Raw genomic sequence first — 22,863 nt, forward strand, 5'->3', positions numbered from 1 at the left:
TCCAAAATACAATGCAGAGCTCATACAGGTTAATTAATTTATTTATTTGGCCATGCTACACCGCTTGTGGGATCTTAATTCCCCAACCAGGGATTGAACCCAGGCCCTGGCATTGGAAGAGCGGAGTCCTAACCACTGGACCGCCAGGGAATTCCCTCAGGTAGTTTTAAAAATTGCTGAATCTGGTAGAAAAAATCCATAACTTGGACAACCCACTTGCTACTAGAACAACTGAGTAAACAAAAAGAATCCTCCAATATGTGCCAGTTGGTATTTATGTTATTTAAAAACAAATGATTCATCAAAGGAGGGAGAACTGAAAATATTAAGGGCTCTAGCTAAATAAAATGTTTCCAAACTTGCTATTATAATCTATCCAAAAATGTTTTTTTTAACATTCAGAAAAAGTTACCTCAAACTTTTCATTTGGAAATTAAATTTTTAAAAAGTACAGAAAACAGGTTGTAGAAACAAAGTTCAGCAGGTGTTCATTTCTGTTAGAATGGACCTATTACTCAAGCCCCCAGGACTCTGTGAGTCAACAGTGAACGCACAATACTAACACGGCACATTTCTCTGGGCTACACACCATGCCTTTCCTTTTGGGTGTACTGGCTCTGCTCCAATGTGTCCCCATTACGTCCTTCGATGGGTTCTTCCATGGAATTAAACAGTGTAGGAGTAAGTGACAAAACACAAATTGCAAGCATATTAAAATTAACTTCATAAAAATTATACTAAGGCAACTGATATATAAATAGGAACTGATAAAAAAAACAGTAAAAATCTCCACCAATTAAAACTGCAATGTATCTCTACCACTCTGATTCAAGATCACCTCATCTTCTAATTTTGGATCTCTTCCTTATAGTCTTCTTGTATTTCACTGTATAAAGCAGTGACCAAGCACTCTGTAAGTTTTTTTTTTTTTTTAAGGCAGATGTTTTTTAAAGAAACAGATTGTTTCAGTTCTAGACTCAGGGCTTTGATTTAATCTTCCTTCCCCAAACCTACCATTCAGTCTTGAACTATCTTTGCTCTTTCTATTTTTATGGAGAATATCTATAACACTGTTACCATCTCCAGCCCAAATAGCTTCTGGCAGGACACCTTTCAAGAAAGCAGTACCTGAAAGTTAACTGGACAAAAGGAAAGATCAAAGTCCTAAGAATGTGGCATAAAACCATAAATACATCTGCCTCATATCCAGGTACATATATCTAATGTTCATATATCAAATACAAGGTCCAAAAGTCTTAGACATTTTGATATACAGCTCATAAGTTAAAAAAAAAAAACTGGCAGAGAAATACCAAAACCCCCCAAATAATATAGCAAATCCCAATAAAATTTAGATCAGTGTTTTAAACCATCACAATTATTTTTACAGAGAACAAAAGTTGTCTACATATTTATTCAGTTTAATGTAGACGGTAAAGTTACTTTAAAAAGCAAATAATCTCATGCAAACTTAGAACTCCCAATATTATCTAGTTAAGAGAAAAAAGAAAAAAACTCTTATCTCAATTACATTTCTTTTAAACTATGTTATTAGTGAGCTTTCATTTCAAATCAGACATTTCCAGGAAAGTCTAAATATTTTAAATGTGCTAAATGTACACTCACACACAGTAAAGTTCCAAAGTCTCCTCTACAGGGTAAAATTTTTTGTTAATCTTTAAGTTTGCATACTGATTTTTTTAATTAGGAGCTTTACTCTTTTTCCCATAACAGCAAATTTTCATAATTACCATAATGAAATAAAATACTGTGAGAGTTCTAGTTATATCTTAAATTTATTTAATGATATAATTTCCATGAAATGAAAATCAACCTCATTACTTTATAGACACCCTGGATAAACAATTCCTTATTTATTTAATTGCAGATTTCTGTTTTGTTTGTTTGCAGATGTTTTAAAGGCCCCTAAATTAGGTTGAACTTGGATGGTTTTACCATTAGGTTAAACTAATATATAATCAAGTTTTCCATACAAATTTACAAATAATTTGCTTGATAAAAACTGTGTGAAACTTCACACTATGAACATTACAATGAAAAGTAAAGGGAAAACTCATACGTTTTTTTGAAAAGAGGAAAGATGGGATTATTTTCAAAGCCCTTAAGGCTCAACTTTTAAGCTTCTGTTGACTAACTCCCTGTGAGAAAAAAAACAATATCTCCAGGGAGAAGCATGACAAGTTTTTCTTAAAGTATTTCTCGGCAAGATCAGCTTGGTGCTTTGTAACCACCTAGAGGGGTGGGAGGGAGATGTAAGAGGGAGGAGATAAGGGGATATATGTTTATGTATAGCTGATTCACTTTGGGTTTTTTTTTTGTTTGTTTTGAGGTACGCGGGGGCCATGGCTCACAGGCTCAGCCGCTCCGCGGCACGTGGGATCTTCCTGGACTGGGGCACGAACCTGTGTCCCCTGCATCGGCAGGCGGACTCTCAATCACTGCGCCACCAGGGAAGCCCTGATTCACTTTGTTATAAAGCAGAAACTAACACACCACTGTAAAGCAATTACACTCCAATAAAGATGTTAAAAAAAAAAAAACAAAACAAAAACAAACAAAAAAAAGTATTTCCCCTGCAAAATCATTCTTAAACTACTGATTAGATTTCTATAAAGGCTTTTTAATATTCTTATAAATCTAAATTTTTATAATTAACCAAAATACTTATGATTCAAGAATTAGTTTACTAACTTATTCTAAAAAGACAGTAGATTACATTCACCAATAAGAAATATAACCAGAGTAAAAGACTATTTAAGAATACAAACACATCAATAATTAGTATACCAGAACACACTCAGTTTAATATAGTGTATTTTTATACATTATACAAGATAGGAAGAAAACTAGACCTGGGGAGAATTAACAAATATAGACCTTAGCAAGAAAGATAATTTTACTGATGAAAAATCTAGATGTAAGTACATATACAATATTATCAATGTGTAAATTAAAAAAGCATTGCTCTAAGGTTTAAAGCACAATTCTTTAAGAAGAGACTCAGTTTCCTGGCACAATATGCAAGCCTTTGATGAGCGATTTCTCATTTATCTTGATTTACAATGATGTACGCTAAAAACCTGAGACAAACTACAAAATGTTAATCAAAATGTTGAAGCATGATAATTTCTATAAGTATGATAAGACAGGCATTTTTAAAATCAGAAGCTCAATTTTCCCACTGACTAAAACTATAATTAGTCACCCATGCTCCAAAATAATAAATTTTATTTAATAAATTGTCATTTTAAAAAATATGAAAGTAGGAAAAATCTGAAAGCTAGAACCATGCTGATGTTATTCTATAAAATTAACCTTATTATTTTGTGATGCTTTTCCAAAATCAAAGGTCCTTTTATAGAAAGTGAATATATATGTTAATAGATGAAAATATTCATGATTTTAGAACTGATTTACTTACAGCAATAATTTGAAAGCATCATTTTCCAATGAAATAGCTTTGCCAATATTTCTGTGTTTTAAAGAAAGGCAGGGGCTTCCCTGGTGGCGCAGTGGTTGAGAGTCCCGCCTGCCGATGCAGGGGACACGGATTCGTGCCCTGGTCCGGGAAGATCCCACATGCCGTGGAGCGGCTGGGCCCATGAGCCATGGCTGCTGAGCCTGCGCGTCCGAAGCCTGTGCTCCGCAACGGGAGAGGCCACAACAGTGAGAGGCCTGCGTACCACACACACACACACAAAAAAAGGCAAAGGGATAGCTTTGCTATGGGGGTGTAAACAACTTAAAATACCAACCCTGTGACTGCCAAGACTTCGAATGGACAACGCATCCTCAACTCCCTGATAAAAATAAAAACAAACATAGTAAAGGTGTGTAAGTGACTATGGCAAGTTGATGAGGAAAAGTATTAGAGGCAAGTTTGTAGGTTATTACAAACCAGAGAAGGACGATGATGACTGGACCGGTGGGAATACCTGGCCCTTTCCAACTCATCCTGGGAAAGGAGAAAGTACATGGAGAGTTAATCACTCAGCTGAGGGCTGATGGTCAGAACAGCTGAGCACAGCAGCACCTTCCCCACAGCAGGCGGTAGGGACAGCTCAGCCTCAAAAGCTGGGTTTGGGGCTGCCATGTCCCTCAGTTGGAAAGAAAGTAGAAATAATCTTGGCAGTGTTTTTATTTGAACAAGTGTGTGTGTGTATCTATCATGTATCTGTCTGTCTGTCTATCTATCTATCTATCTATCTATGGATAGATAGATAGATAGATATATCTGACCACTTGTAGAAGGTACTCTATATATGACCAAGGGAGTTCAATGTACCAAGATAAAAATAAGCAAGTATACTTAAACAGAAATTGAGGTCAGCATTAAAAGCAGACTGTGATCTATTTTTTCATTATGATGTTTACCCAAGGCAGGAAGAAATGTTTATTTTATTACAGATGTGGTTTAAGGTGACAATGTGTTGCTTTAAAAAGATTTGGGTTATAATTTTGTGCTCATCGCAAAAAAAGTTTTTTCTTTTTCTTTTACCACTCTAACTGGAAAAGAAGAGAACAACTAAATGAAATAGCCCCTGACTGTGTGTTGTTAATATGAAAAACTACTTAAAATTAGAAGAAATCGAATAAATATTTCAGAATTGACAAAGTTACTCAAAGTTATGCCTTATGAAGATTGTTAAAAAAACAAAAAACCTCCAAACAGTTGACTAATTAAACGTAATTCTAAACTTTTCCATATTCAGCTATTAGCACTGGAGCATTAAGTACAGAGTCGTGAAATTAAATGACTAGTCCCTAGAACCTAATCAAGTGTAAGAAACTTCTGATCAGAATTTCAAAGTCCCAAGTGTTAAAGTAATTTGCATTGACTAAGAATCTACACAAAACTGTCCAGCTGAGTTCATAGCTAATCAACACTGCTTTTTCCAAAATGCATCAATCCTTCAACACCCCATGACGATACAGCACTATCATCATGCAGGCAGAGCAGACGGCTATGCCTGACCATTCATCTCAAATCCAGAAACAGTAATTCAACTGAAACACCACAATTTAATGTTTTATTTTGGTCATGATCTTTGAATACAAGTCCAAAAAACTCTTGGTTGTCATGTGCTGTGTACATTGATGCATTTGATCAAATCTGTTCAGAAGTCGGTTTATAAGCACCAGTATGATTCAATAATTCAATATGGTGTTCTGATCTTTAGGAATTCATCACCGACTCACATTTTTGTTATGTAATAGACACATGTAATCTGTAAGGAGCCAAGCAAGTTTCTTCCCTTTCTTTGATTATCAGGTGATATACCACAAAAGTTTGGGGAGCATGTGTGTTAGCCCAGCAGAGTAGGTACAGCTTATTAAGTGGTAACCAGTTCTAGGCTAGTTAGCTTCGTTAGTATAAAGAGTCTTGTGCTACACGGGCAAGTTAATTCTACATGCCCCCTCCCAGTATTATTTGGGGTACTAGGGTGACATACATGGTTTAATGCTCAATCTTTATTCTACCCTTTCTTTTCATTCCACCTACTACACAAGAGCACTCTAAAACACCCGCCTCTACACATGAAAAGATACTCAACATCATTAATTATTAGAGAAATGCAAATCAAAACTACAATGAGGTATCACCTCACATCAGTCAGAATGGCCATCATCAAAAAATCTACAAACAATAAATGCTGGAGAGGGTGTGGAGAAAAGGAAACCCTTTTGCACTATTGGTGCCAATGTAAATTGATACAGCCACTATGGAGAACAGTACGGAAGTTCCTTAAAAAACTAAAAATAGAACTACCACATTACCCAGCAATCCCACTACTGGGGATATACCCTGAGAAAACCATAATTCAAAAGGACACATGTACCACAGTGTTCACTGCTACAGTATTTACAACAGCCAGGACATGGAAGCAACCTAAATGTCCATTGACAGATGAATGGATAAAGATGTGGTACAATGGAATATTACTCAGCCATAAAAAGGAAAGAAACGGGGTCATTTGTAGAGATGTGGATGGACCTAGAGTCTGTCATGCAGAGTGAAGTAAGCCAGAAAGAGAAAAACAAATATCGTACATTAATGCATATATATGGAATCTAGAAAAATCGTACAGATGAACCTATTTGCAGGGCAGGAACAGAAACGCAGACGTAGAGAACGGACATGTGGACACAGTGGGGGAAGGGGAGGGTGGGACAAATTGGGAGATTAGGTTTGACATAAATACACTACCATGTGTAAAACAGATAGCTAGTGGGAACCTGCTGTATAGCTCAGGGAGCTCAGCTTGGTGCTCTGCAACGACCTAGATGGGTGGGATGGGTGGGGGAAGGGGGAGAGGGAGGTCCAAGAGGGAGGGGATATAGGTATACATATAACTGATTCACTTAATTGTACAGCAGAAACTAACACAACATTGTAAAGCAATTTTACTCCAATAAAAAATTAATTAAAAAGAAATTAAAAACCTGTCTCTAAAGAGCACAGCCCATTAAAGATGCAGCAGACAGATGAATTCATATTTATTCTTAATTATACCCATTATAAAAATAATCCTAAATAACAATATCTTATTAAGTATTGATATACCCCTAGATTTACACAGCTTTCTTTTTAGCCCCATTTGAAAAAAATGGCCTAAAAGGAGTTCAGAAGAACTACAGAATAAAATGTAAACCCATACAGGCTGGTTAATTTAAACTGAGAGAATACAGTTTATTCCATAGTCATAAACGACCCCTTAAACAACCACTATCCAACAGAACTTTGTGACAATGGACATGCTCTATGTTTGTGCTGTCTAGTATGGTAGCCACTAGCCACATGTGGCTACTGAGCACTTGAACTGCTAGAAGTACAACTGAGGAGAGAAATTTTTTATTTTAATCAATTTAAATCCAAACCTAATTATCCACATATGGCTAGTGGCAACCATACAAACAGTAAGGGAAGCTCAAAGCAAATTCTTATTACACCAAAAAAGACTCAAAGCACACATTTTACTAAGAGTCTGCCATGGAGCGCTACTCTTCTACAGAAAGGCAGGTATTCAGGTAGTCTTAAATTACTCCCTCTACCTGGAATACTTTTGCACAGTGGCAAATAGGAAGAAACAGAAGGAAATCCTTGTATAAAAGAAAAGACCCTAGCACCAACTCTAGAATTATTTTTAACAGCTAGAGGATTCTTAAAGATCATCTAGTCTGGGCTTCCCTGGTGGCGCAGTGGTTGAGAGTCCGCCTGCCGATTCAGGGTACACAAGTTCGTGCCCTGGTCCGGGAAGATCCCACATGCTGCAGAGCGGCTAGGCCTGTGAGCCATGGCCGCTGGGCCTGCGCGTCCGGAGCCTGTGCTCCGCAATGGGAGAGGCCACAACAGTGAGAGGCCCGCGTGCCAAAAAAAAAAAAAAAAAAAAAAAGATCATCTAGTCTGATCCCTTCATTTTACAGTACAAAAAACCCTGCAGCACAAAAAGATTAGGAATCAACAAAGTCAGAAAGCTGGGATCAGCATTCATATCTTCTAACTCACCAGACCATTGAACCTATACTGGCTAAATCCAGACTGATTACATAGAAAGAACATGAAGAAAATGGCAAGGTATCCCGGTTTTTACTCAGAGCTTTCTCCTCCTCTGGAATACAAAAAAAGAAAAAAAAACAAGCTTCCTTTTGCAGGTATTTCTGGGATAGTATTGAAACTGCCCATTGGCTTTTCTTGAATTACTAGCATCAGAAAGCCAATAGAAAAAAATTCAGCAAACTGTGTTCTTAGGTACCAATTACAAGGCAGAGTATCCCTCTCTTCCACGTCAGGACAACAAAACATTTTCATTGTCCTGGGAGTCTCATTAGTTTAAAGGATCCAAAGCTGAACGAACAGGACAATGCCTTTAAAGATGGATATTTATTGTTAAAGCTTTCTGGAAAATTATGTTTTGATACATTCAAGTTAAATTAATGGAAATAAAACATATTGTTTTTTTGTTTTTTTTTTGCGGTACGCAGGCATCTCACTGTCGTGGTCTCTCCCGTTGCGGAGCACAGGCTCCAGACGCGCAGGCCCAGCGGCCGTGGCTCACGGGCCCAGCCGCTCTGTGGCACGTGGGACCCTTCTGGACCAGGGCACGGACCGGTGTCCCCTGCATCGGCAGGCGGACTCCCAACCACTGCGCCTCCAGGGAAGCCCCATATTCTGTTTTTAAAAGTTCACTTGGAGTGAGGATGAAGTGGTTTTATTAAAAAAAAAAAAAGCCCACAACCCTGTGCATACACCTGGCCATCTTCTCTGACAACAAATACTTAATTCAAGGCTGCAGCCATTCCCTCAGTTTTAAATTAGGAAACTTGAGAAACTGCATTTACTCTTTCAGGTCACCAACACGCCACTGCTTCAGACATCCAGTTTATAAACAGAAGCACTGGCTAACCTAAGACCAACTGGAAGCCCGGAGAGACATAGGCCCTTTTCTTCGTGGTCCTTCTACCTCCCGCTCCATTATTAGCACATGGGGCACCCTCTCATCCCTTAGAATCCCTGTGTCTGTCACAACGAAGCAAGTTGTTTACTTCACCAATCCTTTATCACCTATCTATAAAATGGAGATAATGTACCTATCTTATAATGGGGAACGAACACATATATAAAAAGCATGAGCACAGTGTTGGCACACAGATATGCACTCAACAATAGCTTCATTCCTGAGCCTCACGCCCTTGGGTTACCTATTCACAGCCCAACAGCCTACCCCCAGACGAAAAAGTAATAAAATTAGGAGAAATTATTAATATAGGAAGATTCTCCCTTCTAATAACTGACAATCCAATTGTTTGTATATACATTATTTATTATAAATTTATTAGTAATTTATATTTTATATTGTGACTATCACATGCCAACTTATACTATAAGCTCATAGACAGAAAGCAGCCAGAGAGACAAGGATAAGGTAAGAAGTGAGAGGAAAAATCAGTTTTAAAGCAGTAAAAGCAAGTGTCAGAAGGGGTTAGAGTGTTAATTATTCCCATCCGAAACTAAACCCCACCTTCCCTGCATGTCCAAATCCTACCTATTACTGAAGACTTGGGTTAGTTGCCACCTGCATTTTAAGCCTCTAACCCCCTTCCATGAAAATCTAGCATGTTCACTGCCTGACCTGCACACCTTTCACAGAGATAAAAAATATGTTTATCTTCATGGCCTTTAAACATAGGAATCACATATTAAACTTCTAACTTAGACTTTTCTTCTCATTTAATGTTTTGGTCTGCCCTAAGACATTAAACTCTTAGGCAATTTAATTTGAGAACTATTATACATAATTAAAAGAAGAAATTAATATTTCCATTTTTGTAAATAAAACCGATTTCTCATATTCACACCAAACATTTTTAAGACATCATCAGTAATATTAAGCCAGTTACATGCAGAAGACACTCTAAATAAAAATAATTAAGCTAGCTTTAGTAACAAGAAAGGACAGGTTCCACTCCAAAATAACAAACACATACATGAGGATTCGCTTAATTTTAAGCAACCAAACATCTTTTTTCTCTCTTTTCTAAAATATCACAATGAGAAGTATGATAAAGTTTTAAATGTGTAGGTCAATAGAGTCATAAATATTTTCATTCTGGGTATACCTTAGAATGCTATTCTAGAAGGGATTTGTTTATGAAAGTTGCTTGTTTAGCAACAATTAGATAGTGGTTCTTAACCTCTTAGGATCACAGACTCCTCTGAGAATCTGATGATAAAAATGCCTGTGGGCATTTCACATGAAAACATACATATACTCAAATCCTTGCCTGAGATTTTAAGGCTTCATGCCCCATCCCCCATGCCTATTCACATACCAAGCTAACAACCCCTGCAATAGGAGGCAGCTGGGAGACTTATCAACACTGAAAAAAGTTCAAATTTAAGAATGATTCACAGTAACTAACACTCTACTGGTTGCAGTTTGTTCTTGTAGCTAACAAATTTGGGAGTGATGGTAAAACAAAAAAAGTAATTTTCAGAGGAAATGAAAGAATGACTTGGGTCATCCCTCAATGAAAACCCTGCTGACTTAGTTTTTTTAAAAAAAGAGAGAAAGGAAGAAGGGAACAGGGAAGGAGAGGCGGGGTGGAGGGCGGTGGAAGGAATGAGAGGGGTAGAGGGACAAATCTGAGGGACAGAAGAACAAACCCATAGAAAGAAAACACATTCATCTACTCAATCTTTCTTGGTCAGGAGCATTCATGAGATGAGTGTGAGGCTGTAACTACAACAGAAATGGCTGGACTCCAAGCACACACTTGGTCCACTACAGGCAGAAGAGACACTCTCTGACCTTTAGGTTCAAACATGACAAACACTCCTACTTGGCAAACGATTAGTCAATGTTTTACTTTGAGACTGCATATTTCAGCAACTGATCACAACATGCAGGGCAGGCAATCCTGGCCTACCAGCCACTTCTGAATCTGTCCCCATTTCCGATCAAAGGAATGATAAGAGTGCTACAAATGCAAAAGTTTCATAAACTAAAGCATCCAACATACTGCATTCTATGAAAAGTCTTAATCACATACATTTGCCCTGAACAGCAATGATTGTTAATTCAAAGTTGTTACACATTCAAAATACAGAACATACTAAGCTAAATATGCTCAATAATAGAGATATATGGTCCTCTGTAGTTTAGAGAACTATAAATAAAACTTATACTTAATAACTGTATCCTTATAATTTTAGGAGTATAAAAGACAATACATTGTCACATTTTCAAGCCAAGAATTGCACTCATATTTGAAGCTATGAGGTTAAAAAATTTAGCAATATATTAACTGCTTTTGGTTTTGTTTTTGAGCTGTGACAATATGGACTCTATGCACATCTCTTTAACACATTAACAGAAGATCCATCACCAACCTCAAAATAAAGTGTTTAATACTGCCCTGCAGGTTTTACACCCCACTTCGTACTAATACAACATCAGAAATATTTTTTATGGGAATTTTCGGAGCTAGGTCAATGTCAGAAGGAAAGAGTAAAAAAGAGTATTTGTTTCATTTTAAAGCAACCCAATTTCTATATGCCTACTTAGAAAATTTTTTTGCTTTTATTTCCGATAATTAAAACATATTGAAATATATTAACTACAGAAAAGCATAAGAACATAAAACCAATCATAATTCCACCATAGATAAACCAAAGTACTGGTAGTAATCACTTCTTTCCAGTAGTTTTTGACCTATATACAGATACTAGTTTTTGTAACACAAAACTGGAGTTCCACCCGTCTTACAGTTGTGCTTTTTTTTTTCATTTTCTTAGATGAATATTTTCTTCTATTATTAAATATGCTTACAAACTGTAAGGTTGTATGATTTCAGTTTTACTATGCAGACATCATAACATAATTAGTCAAAATTCTAGGACATTTAGGACCACAGGAAATAACTTTGTCATCGCTAAGCCTACTTTAGCTGTTACAAGCACTTATTACACAATAATAACTTATAATGAGTAAGAGCTATGTATGTGTTTGCTGTTATGATTTAAAACAAATATTGCATTTAACTTGCTGACATAAATGGCTTGTTAAAATATATACATCAGGTTATTCTATTCCCAGTGTTTCAGAAGAAACCAGTTTTACTTCAGACGGAAACTAGCCAAGTATTGATATTTTTGAGACCAACACTAAATCAGGGTTATCCACCCAAATTACCTCTTTTTGTTGCCGTTCCAGTTCTCTCATGCGGATATCTCTTGCTTCTGCTCGGGCAGCCCGTTTTGCTGCCAGTCTTGCCTCTGCCTGAAAAGTAATGTAAAGATTCAGCTTTATTTAAAAACCACCACCACCAACACCACACCTGTACATCAGCTTGAAGGACAAGGAGCAAATGGGACATTACTTCCCAAAGAGGGTGGGGGGCAAGATGTCATCCACCAGCAGCCCGACTGACTTCCTCCATCAACATCCCGTCCGTACTCACTTCTTTTCCTAGTCCCAGAGTCTCTCCTGAAATCTGGGCCTTTACCGTCAACTGCTTGCCTTGATTACACATTCAAAACATTTCACACAATTCATTATATGTTTCTACACACTTGCTTTTTCCAGAATTTTCTTCCCCATCAATTCATACAGATTAGAAACTGCAGGGCCAGCCTCTATTTCACTTTGAACCTTGCCAGTATTCCCTCTCCAAGTCCTGTCAATTCTGGACCACTGAGTTTCTCTCCAACCCATCTCAGGTTTCTTTATGCTCACTGTTCCTGCTTGTTTCAGGAACTCTTCCTCTCTCTCTCTCTTTCCATTGAGATATAATTCACACACCATCAAATCCACAACTTAAAAACATACAATTCAGTGGGTTTTCAAGTACATTCACAAAGTTGCACAATTATCACTACTATCTAATTCCAGGATACTTTCATCACCCCAAAAGGAAAACCTGTACCCATCAGTCATCACTCCCCGTTACCCAAACCCAGACCCTAGCAACCACTAATCTACTTTCTGTCTCTACGAATCTGCCTCTTCTGGACATAGCATATAAATGAAATCATACAATAGGAACTCTTTATCTCTTGTTTGGATACTGCAACAGTCTCCAAATCCATCTACCCAACTCCAGATTCTGCCCTTCAATTCATCCTCTATGTGGTTACATGATTGCCAGTCTGCCTTTGTTTCTGATCATGTCAATCATTCTGCTGTGTAAAATACTCCAGTGGCTCCCCATTACTCATGGTTAAAGCAAAAATTCCATAGACTAGCACAAAGAGAAGACAGGAGACGAAAAGCAAAAGCAGAGATTAAGGTTTCTCCCAGTCATCTCTCCACCTTATTTCCCATTATGTGCCCCACCTGCGCCAGCCGCATCCACCTTCCTCCACTCCTGGACTCCATCTACTGTGCTGGGAGGTTAAGCCTCTCTTCACAGACTGCTGGCAGGAGGTATTCTCCCTTCTCTCTTCTTCAGCTACCGTGCTACCTTCTATGAAGGGTTCCCCCAGTCCCTCTTTCACAGAGTAATACCCTATGGACATGTGCCTACTGTGGCTTATTACACTGTATTAAATGTACTACATGGTATTATATGGTATTAAAATTACATACTTCTGTCACCCCACAAATTTCATGCCTCAGTGCCTGCTAAATAAACAAGAGATTTTCAGGTCATGGGCCAAAGTATCGAGGAAATGAGCCAACGAAACAGCTTGATGTACCACATGAAACAAAAAAATCTCTCTGGTTTCCCTTGCGGTGGTTTCCTCAGTTCTTGGCCACATCCCAACTCTGATTCAGATCCCCTCTCTTCTGATAATGACAGTAGCTGCTTCTTCTCATGCTATTATATTTGTGCCTAAGTCTCACACTAGGAAGAGACTCAGCCAATGTTTAAAGTGGTCTACTGTGTGTAAGCAATTATACTGAGCACTGATAATACAGAGTTAAGACATGCCACCTCTGCCCCAAAGACGTTCACAAACTAGCCAAGGGAGACAAACACAATGTTTAAAGGGAAGGAAGCATGCAGGGAGGAGCAATTAGTTTTGCCTGGCAAGGTCACAGCAGGCTTCTAAGAAGAGGAGACAGTTTAATGGTTACTACTTTTTCAACTACCCCAATTTTGGCAATTTCCTAGTCTGTTTAACTGATCTTTAAGTAGCAAAAACGCTGCAAAGTGAACGGAAATCTGCCAACCGAAAGCTCTCACACTGTCATCACCACAGCAATTAGTGTTCTCACATGAATTTTACATTGGCCGCTATCATTAAAAACCCTACATTCCCCACCTTCTTTACCCCTCTATGAATGGTCACCATTTTCTTACCAGAGTTTATATTTTATAGAGAAAGACTTCAAGGCTAAGTTATGCTTCAGCAGATAACAAATACGTTTTAAAATTAGAAATTATCATTTTTCTGGGAAAAATTTTCAAATCTCTCTTTTTAATTTAAGAAAGCCACAGCAATGTGTAGGAATTTTCATTTACACTTATATTAGCTTTGCACTTGTAGCTTCCCTTAGAAATTTATTGAGAATGCCAATTTCATCCTCCTGAGATCTGTGGCCAATTCTGCACAATCTATTCTACAACGGGACTTCTCTCACCAAACCTAAATTATAGGTAATTGAAATCTATTCTCTAATACAACTTCTTGCACAACAAAAGGACCTACTGTATAGCACGAAGAACTCTACTCAATATTCTGTAATAACCTATATGGGAAAAGAATCTGAAAAAGAATGGATATATTTATAATATATGTATAACTGAATCACTTACACCTGAAACTAACACAACACTGTAAATCAACTATACTCCAAAATAAAAAATTAAATTTAAAAATTAAAAAAAAAAAAGGAAGGGACCTAACTGCTGTATAACAGAAAGAACATGGGCTTCAGAGCCAGAAAAACATCCTTCTCTTTGTTACTTAGCCAATTTTATGCAAAACTCAGATACTACCTCCCTTGGAGTTGGTATTAAATAAGGCAAGCTTTAAAAAGGTAAAGAGGATTTAAAATTACTTTATCTGTTTTTTTTCTGTACATTGCTTCCACATGCCTGACAGGAGTAGCAAGGAGCTAACGGTGATTCCAATCTGGTAAGACAAGACGTGTACTCTATTCTTATACTGACATATTTTGAAATAGTCAAATTATAGGTACACAAAGCATACTTCTAAGTACCAACACTAGCACTTTCCCCTCAGAATACTATTGCGTAAAAGAGCTACTGCAAATTCGTTTTAACCCACCCTGACAGATATAAAATAAAAAAGATAAAAAACTAAAGGACCACGAGGATTTAACTGAGTTCAAAACAAAGCTGGTTAAAAAAAAATAAACATAGAATCACCACTTGATCCAATAATTCCACTTCTGGGTACATACAACAAAGAATTGAAAGTAGAGACCCGAACAGGTATTTGTACACCAATGGTCATAGCAGCATTATCCATAATAGCCAAAAGGTGGAAACAACCCAAATGTCCATCAGCAGATGAATGGATAAACAAAATGTGTTATGTACATACAATGGAATATTATGTAGCCTTTAAAAGGCTACATAATAGTAATAATTTAATAGTAAATTTTTTTTTTTTTTTTTTTTTTGCGGTACGCGGGCCTCTCACTGTTGTGGCCTCTCCCGTTGCGAAGCACAGGCTCCGGACGCGCAGGCTCAGCGGCCATGGCTCACGGGCGCAGCCGCTCCGCGGCATGTGGGATCCTCCCGGACCGGGGCACGAACCCGTGTCCCCTGCATCGGCAGGCGGACTCTCAATCACTGCGCCACCAGGGAAGCCCTAATAGTAAATTTTGACACAGGCTACAACATGGATGAATTCTGAAGACGGTTTTTTTAAATTAAATTTTATTGGAGGACTTCCCTGGTGGCGCAGTGGTTAAGAATCTGCCTGCCAATACAGAGGACACAGATTCGAGCACTGGTCCAGGAAGATCCCACATGCCACGGAGCAACTAAGCCCGTGCACCACAACTTCTAAGCCTGGGCTCTAGAGCTTGTGAGCCACAACTACTGAGCCTGCATGCCACAACTACTGAAGCCCACACACCTAGAGCCCGTGCTCAGCCACAAGAGAAGCCCACCGCAATGAGAAGCCGGTGCATCACAATGAAGAGTAGCCCCCGCTTGCCACAACTAGAGAAAGCCCATGCACAGCAATGAAGACCCAATGCAGCCATAAACAAACAAACAAACAAACAAATAAATAAAATATATGAGGAAGTTGAGTCTTAAAAAAAATGTTTTACTGGAGTATAGTTGTTTTACAATGTTGTTGAAGACATTATTAAGTGAAATAAGCCAGACACAAAAGGACAAATATTAAATGATTCTGCTTATCTCAAGGATCTGAAGTAGTCAAATACCATGGAGACAGAAAGTAGAACAGTGGTTTCCAGGGGCTGGTGGGGACAAGGGATTGGGGAGTTATTATTTAATGGGTACAGAGTTTCAGTAAGGATGATGAAAAAGTTCTGAAGATGGATAGTTGTGATGACTGCACAGCAATCTAAATGTACTTAGTGCCACTGAACTGTATACTTAAAGATGATTAAAATGATAAATTTTATGTTATGTTTATTTTACCTAAAAAAAAAAAAGGTTAACTTAAAAGTTAGCATAAGACATGAATGAAATCAGAAGTATTCAGGAGCCTAAATCATTTAAGTATTTGTATGGTCTTTAGGCTGACATGACCCAAACTTTTAAATCAAGTTAACAGGAAAATTCAGGAACTGGAAATTCAGGTTCAGAAGTTACCTGTGAAATCCAGTAAGTACTGGACCAGGTTTCTAAACATTATTCTGATCATTATGCTTTCAAATATTAGGCACATAAAAGCTGATTAAAGGAAATATGTAATTGGATAGGTATAGGAATTTATTCTTCCTAGAGCAGTGAAAATGAAAACACAAAAAATAAAGATATGTTTGGATAGAACTAAATCTATTTCTCACTAAATGCTTGGGGCAAGTGGAAAAACAAAATGACAGCAAAAACCATGGGCCTTGATCACCCCTGGAATAAATGCTTTAGATTGTGTTAAATCATAAACCTTCTAAATTTGTTGAATGTTCACTTTATCACTCAACTAATAACTAGGAACCATACAATGGAAAAGATGAGGACTAAACATGTACTATGGTTTGAGTGCTTCTACATTAGGGACTTTTCCTCTACCATCAGAATCTTGTATTATGTTGTTTGGGGATGTAAAAAAAGAAAAATACATGAGATGCAATAAAAAGACAAATACGGCTGACCCTTGAACAACATGGGTTTGAATTGTATGGGTCCACTTACACACGGATTTTTTTTCAATAGTAAATACTACAGAACTACATTATCCACAGATCAGAGGAACCCCAGATATGAAGGGCCAACTGTAAGTTACAGGGGGATTTTTGACTGCAGGGAGGGTCGGCATCCCTAACCTCCTCATTGTTCAAGGGTCAACGGTAACTCCATTTTAGAATGGGCAAAGGATTTGAATAGACATTTCTCTATAGAAGATATACAAGTAGCCAATTAGCGCACAAAAAGATGCTCAACATCATTGGTCATTAGGGAAATGCAAATCAAAACCACACGGACATACCATTTCACACCCACGAAGATGGCTATGACAAAAAAATTTTTAAATGGAAAATAAATAGCGTTGGCAAGGATGTGGAGAAGTCAGAACACACTGCTGGTGGAGATGTTAAACGGTGTAGCTGCTACTGAAAATGGTTTAGCAGTTCCTCAAAACATTAAACATAGACCATAAGACCTGGCATCCACCTCTAGATATGTACCTAAGGGAAACGAACACGTGTTCACACAAAAACTTGTACATTAAGTATTCATAGCAGTATTATTCATAATAGCCCCCCAAATGGAAACAACTCATATATTCATCCACTGATGAATGGATAAACAAAATGTGGTATCATCCATAGAATGGAATATTATTCAGACATAAAAAGGAATGAAGTACTGATATAGGTTACAACATGGATGAACCCTAAGAACATTATGCTAAGTGAAAGAAGCCAGACACAGAAGTTCACATATTGTATAATTCCACTTATATGATATGTCCAGAATAGGAAAATCCAAAGACAGAATGTAGATTACTGATTGCCAGGGGCTGGAGTAAGGGGGAGATGGAGAGTGACTGCTAATTGGTATGGGGTTTCTTTCTGTGCTGATGAGATGTCTCTAATTTGTAATTAGGAAGTGGCAGTGGTTGTGCATCCTTCTGAATACACTAAACACCACTAAAAACTGCATACTTTAAAATGGTGAATTTTACAGTATGTGAATTCTATCTCAATTAAAAATTTTTAAATAAATGAGACACAGTGAATAAAAAATATGCTAAATTAAATAAATAGTAAAATATGTAAAACTCCAACACATAAAACTCAGTATATAAAATGGGAGAAAGGGACTCTTATGATCTAGTAAGTCTGGAAAATGCCAGGTTAAATTTTTAAAAATCTTTAATAATACACATTATGAATTGCCAAGAAAAAGGTAAAATAAAAAAGCATTTCTCAGACTTACCTAACCACATTACTAAATAAGCCCTAAGTAATTCTTCAAGGATTATGCTCCAAGGAACACATGTGGGAAATAATGATTAAGCTCTGGCAATATATCAGGACCCAATTCAAACTGTACTAATTCTGTTGCGGGGGGGGGGGCCTTACCCTTGCTCTCAATATTTATAAAATTAAACAATGTTTTGAGAATGATCTTCATAGAATCAAAACTCAAACTTTCAAGATGACAGAAAAGATGAGACCTCATTAATATTACTACCATTATTTGAACACTTAGCAAAGCTAGGTGTTTATTTTCCTTTAATCCACAAAGTAACACCTTGAGGTACAGAAGGATTAAGTAATCTGCCCAATATCTCCTGGCCAGCAAATATTGGAACTGAGATCCACATCCTTAGAATCTGACTCCAGTTAATGCTCTTAACTATGTTGCCACAACTTATATCTTTATACCCCAAGTGTAAGAACATATCCTTAGGCAAATAATAAAAGTTTACTTTGGATGAATTAACCTGTGATTTTTCAATTTAGCATAGATTCTCTCTTTTCTGTGAAACTGTACCATTCTGGTTCCCTTTTTTCTTTGACCATGACTTTACCCCAAATGTAGTTAATCTCCTTTTGCTCTACACAGACTTTCCTCTCATCTGTTTACTCCACATTTTCAACTATCAGCCAACGAGAATGATTCAAATCTAGCATCTCAAGCTCTGACCAGAATCAAAGCCTACATTTCTAACTGTCTAGTGGATCTCTTGTCATATACTAAGAGTGAATAAAAGCAACCTCATCTTCCCTCAGTGAATACGCTTTTGCTTCCCTATTTTTCAATCTCCAGAAATGGAACCCTTGTTGAAAACTCAGTCTCAGGGACTCCTACTTCCTAACTAAACCTTCTTTACAATATCCCTTAAATGCAACCTTTAATATCCATTCCTACAGACTCCCCCTCTTACAAGCAGGCCCTTACACTTTCACCTAGGATACTTTATTTCCTAATTCTAACTTCACTTTCTCCATTCCAACTCTCCTCCTATCCGTGTTATTTCCACATTACACACTGTTAAATTAATCTGCACCAAGGAACAAATGGTTGATAGCCATAATATACTTTATGATGCCCAATACCCAAAAGCATCCTTACACTTTCAGAATTTTAAATTTAGATTCTGTTACTGCTTAGGTCAAATAAACACGGAACAGGCTAAAATAAACCAAATCAGCCCAAATCAATTTCCAAATCAGAAACTCAGCTAAGGCCAATCCTATTATAACTGTCCTGTGGGTCTACAAGTAAAGCAGGATCTATCCTATCCACTGGACAGTGCCCTCTGTTTCCTTGGAATATAACCCACATGTCAAATTTCATTTGGAACTATTCTGGGGGGGCTGAATATTCTGGGGGGAAACAAAGTTATATCCACTTAAAAAAAATAGTTTGAATCCATCATCCTAAGAGTCAAAGGCAAGAGAGTTCATTATAAAGCTACATGGCAATATAAATATAAAATATATGTATATACACATAAAACACAAATATAAAGTTATATAAAATATACATATAAAACATATATGGATGTGTCCCTATATAAAGAGACACACACCCTCTGTGCTATGATGTGAACTCCACCCTCCCTAGGGACCTTGCCTCAACTATCTGATCTCTCTCCTCTGTCTACACTCTCTTCCTCTACTGGTTTGTTCTTCTCATCATAAGTAGGTTCAAAGTCTCTCTTATCTTTAAACAAACAAACAAACAGTCCCATCCTGGTTCAGTTCTACCTCGTCTTCTCTTTACAGCCAACTTTTTCTAGCACCTCCCTCCTCACTCCCCACTCCCTTCAAATGACTGCTTTCTGGCTTCTGCCCAAATCATTTCAGTGAAATTGCTCATGCCAAAGTCACTTATGACCTCTGACTACCAAACCCAACAGAATTTTTCTCTTCTTATCTCACTTGTCCTTTCTGGCTTCCTATATCACTGCCACGCAACTTCTGAAAACTCTCCTCTCTTGGCTTTCTGCAATACTAGTCTCTCCTGGTTTTCCTCTTGACTCTCTGACCTCTCTTCCTCAGAATCCTTCATGGGCTCATTTTTCTCTGCTAGCTCCTTAAACTTTAATATAGCCAAAGCTTCCAGGCTTCATCTCACTCTCTTCACTCTATGTTCCCTCCCTGGTTGATACTGAGAGTCTGCAAAGCTTTGTGTCCAACCCAGACTTTTCTGTCACAGTCCTGATCCAACTGGCTATTAAACACTGGGGCTGTCCCACTGGAACCTCGGATTTGCTATATCACAAATGGAATTTATAATCTTTCCCTTAAAGTTCCTCTTCCTCTTTATGTCCCCATCAGCTGTCCCATTACCCAGAACTGAAATGAAGGATCCCCGTTAGGCTCCTTCCTCCCTCGTTTATATCCCCCCGTCCATACCCTGTCACTAAATCTCAGCTATAGTTCTCATCAAGATTCTCTCTCTCTACTATTTCTTCAGTCCAAACTTCCCTCTCCATTCCCACTATCACTGCCTTAATTCAGGCTCTCATCAACTGTCACCAAGATGACAACAAAGCTTCCTAACTAGTTTTCTCCTTACCAGTCACTCTTTACATGGTGCCTAAATCTGAAGGTTTTACCCTTCAAGGGCTCCCCCACAGATGCCGAAATCACACGTGAACTCCTTAGCACACAAATCCCTTCCTGATCGGCCCCTCTGGTCTCTCCAGCATCATCTCCCATTCCCCCCACCATCTCTCCAGCCAAACTGAGCTGTTATTCTAGCAGCTTCCCACATGTTCTAGTTGTTTCACACCCCTGTGCCTGAGAACACTTAGAAAGTGACACACACAAACCCATAAAACAATACTGTTTATAGTGATATGTATTAGAACCTTTAGAACAGGAACAGAAAGGATACCTCATGATTTTATTATGGTGGTTCCCTGTTGGGGTGGGGAAAGGGAAAATAGGCCTGGGGGTAAAATAAAGGGCCCTAAACTTGGTTTATAATGTCTTCTCCCTTCCTTCTGATCTTTATAAGAAAAGTCTGCAATAACTGTCCCAAAATGTTAGCATCATTTAATGTAGACTCATGGGTACTGATATTATCATCAAAACCTTTCTGCATTTAACATTTTTCAAAAAGAATAGAACATAGCACACACTCAAATGCCTTTAAAGGAAGGGAAACCTCTAGCTTTTAAACTTTTGTCCTGCTGTGATCATGTGACAGTTTTAAAGCAAGGCAAATTAAAATTTCATGATTTGACAGAAATGCACTGAACTGAGCCAAACATGGAATTGCCAGCCTGCATGTATATCCATAATATAAAATCCATGCAACTGGCATAAGAAAGAAAAATAAGGTATAATTTGGACCTTTACAGACCACACTTTAATATCAAGAAATCTGAAATACAAAATTCTAGAAAGTGAAACATTCAAGGCAAATGACTAATTCAGGTAGCTAAAGACTCAAGAGTTTACTGTGTTTAATTTTGTTTATTCTTCCGTGACATTCATGCCAAAAGCACACTGGAAGACAAATTAAGAGACATAATATTTATTGTGTTGCTATGGTTTCCAAATTAACAAATAAAAATCATTACTCAATTTCCTAGCAACTTCCCTTTAGTAGAAAATCTTAGGTACCATTTTTCTTAATTAGATTTTTTTTAACGATTATTCTTTTTTTTTAAAGAGGTGCATTTCTTTTTTTTTTAATTAATATTTTTTTTTTTTTTTTTTTGCAGTACGCGGGCCTCTCACTGTTGTGGACTCTCCCGTTGCGGAGCACAGGCTCCGGACGCGCAGGCTCAGTGGCCATGGCTCACGGGCCCAGCCGCTCCGCGGCATGTGGGATCTTCCCAGACCAGGGCTCGAACCCATGTCCCCTGCATTGGCAGGTGGATTCTTAACCACTGCACCACCAGGGAAATCCCTTTAATTAGATCTTACAATATAATTGTGTTTAACCGTTTTTTTAAAGCTTTTGGTAGTTGAAAACCAACTATATAAATTTTTCTGAGCATAAACACCAATATGTATTAGATAAAATCTAGGGATTTTAACCCATTTTCTTCTGATGTCAAACAACTATATCTTCCTTTTATTTAGAAAACTTCTGACAGCAAAATATTCTTTTGGAATGAGAGAAGGAATTTAATATTACAGACTTTATTACTGAGGTTTGACTACAATCTAGTAAATAGATAGCCCAGGAAGACTGAAACTCTGGCTCAGCAATGACGCATCTAACCGAAGGGGAAATGTGACCCACAGTTGTGGTAGAGATACTCTGTGTGTGTGCTGGGGGTGGCGGTGGGGCTGCTAGTAGCGTCCTTACATTTAGGATAAGGGTACTGTGCTATCTGAATTTTTTCTCCAAATACCTGTAACTCATGGGAATGGTGAAGATTGTGACAATGAACTTTAAACCAAATATTTTTTAGTCACGCTGACACAAAACTAAGTAATAGGGCTCAATAATCCTCCCTTAATTCTGGTTAGAGGGATAAATCAAGGAACAGTGAGATACCAAGAGTAACGCTGGCCATCACAGAGCCCTGGATTTGCGGGGGCGGGGGGGGGGCGGGAGGGAGTGCCCAACCACATCGCCTACCCTCCTTCGCCTCAGTTCCAGTGGGTTTTTGGGGAAAAAACAGAGAGGTCTGCACTTGACAGGAATTGGCTGCATTCATGTACTAATGCCACTGGAAAGATTCCTAAATGACTAAAAACGACAACTTAGGTCTGCTCTTTCAAAGAATTTGCCTACTAAAAACAG

General features: G+C 37.9%; 1 protein-coding gene across 3 annotated transcripts in view; it reads right to left on the bottom strand.

Moving 5' to 3' along the window:
- LRRFIP2 (LRR binding FLII interacting protein 2) overlaps positions 1–22,863 on the bottom strand; it is a 118,450-nt gene that overhangs the window by 67,322 nt on the left and 28,265 nt on the right. For 2 of the 3 annotated variants that reach the window (XM_082848466.1, XM_082848465.1), the window contains exon 3: positions 11,715–11,801. In XM_082848466.1, the coding sequence (XP_082704592.1) occupies positions 11,715–11,801 (87 nt within the window). Of the gene's footprint in view, positions 1–3,776; positions 3,822–3,919; positions 3,977–10,449; positions 10,501–11,714; positions 11,802–22,863 lie in introns of all 3 variants that reach the window. The other variant, XM_082848467.1, reaches the window with a different exon arrangement.

Source organism: Leucopleurus acutus (assembly GCF_964270905.1).
Source record: "Leucopleurus acutus genome assembly, chromosome: 10".
Classification (NCBI taxonomy): Eukaryota; Metazoa; Chordata; class Mammalia; order Artiodactyla; family Delphinidae; genus Leucopleurus; species Leucopleurus acutus.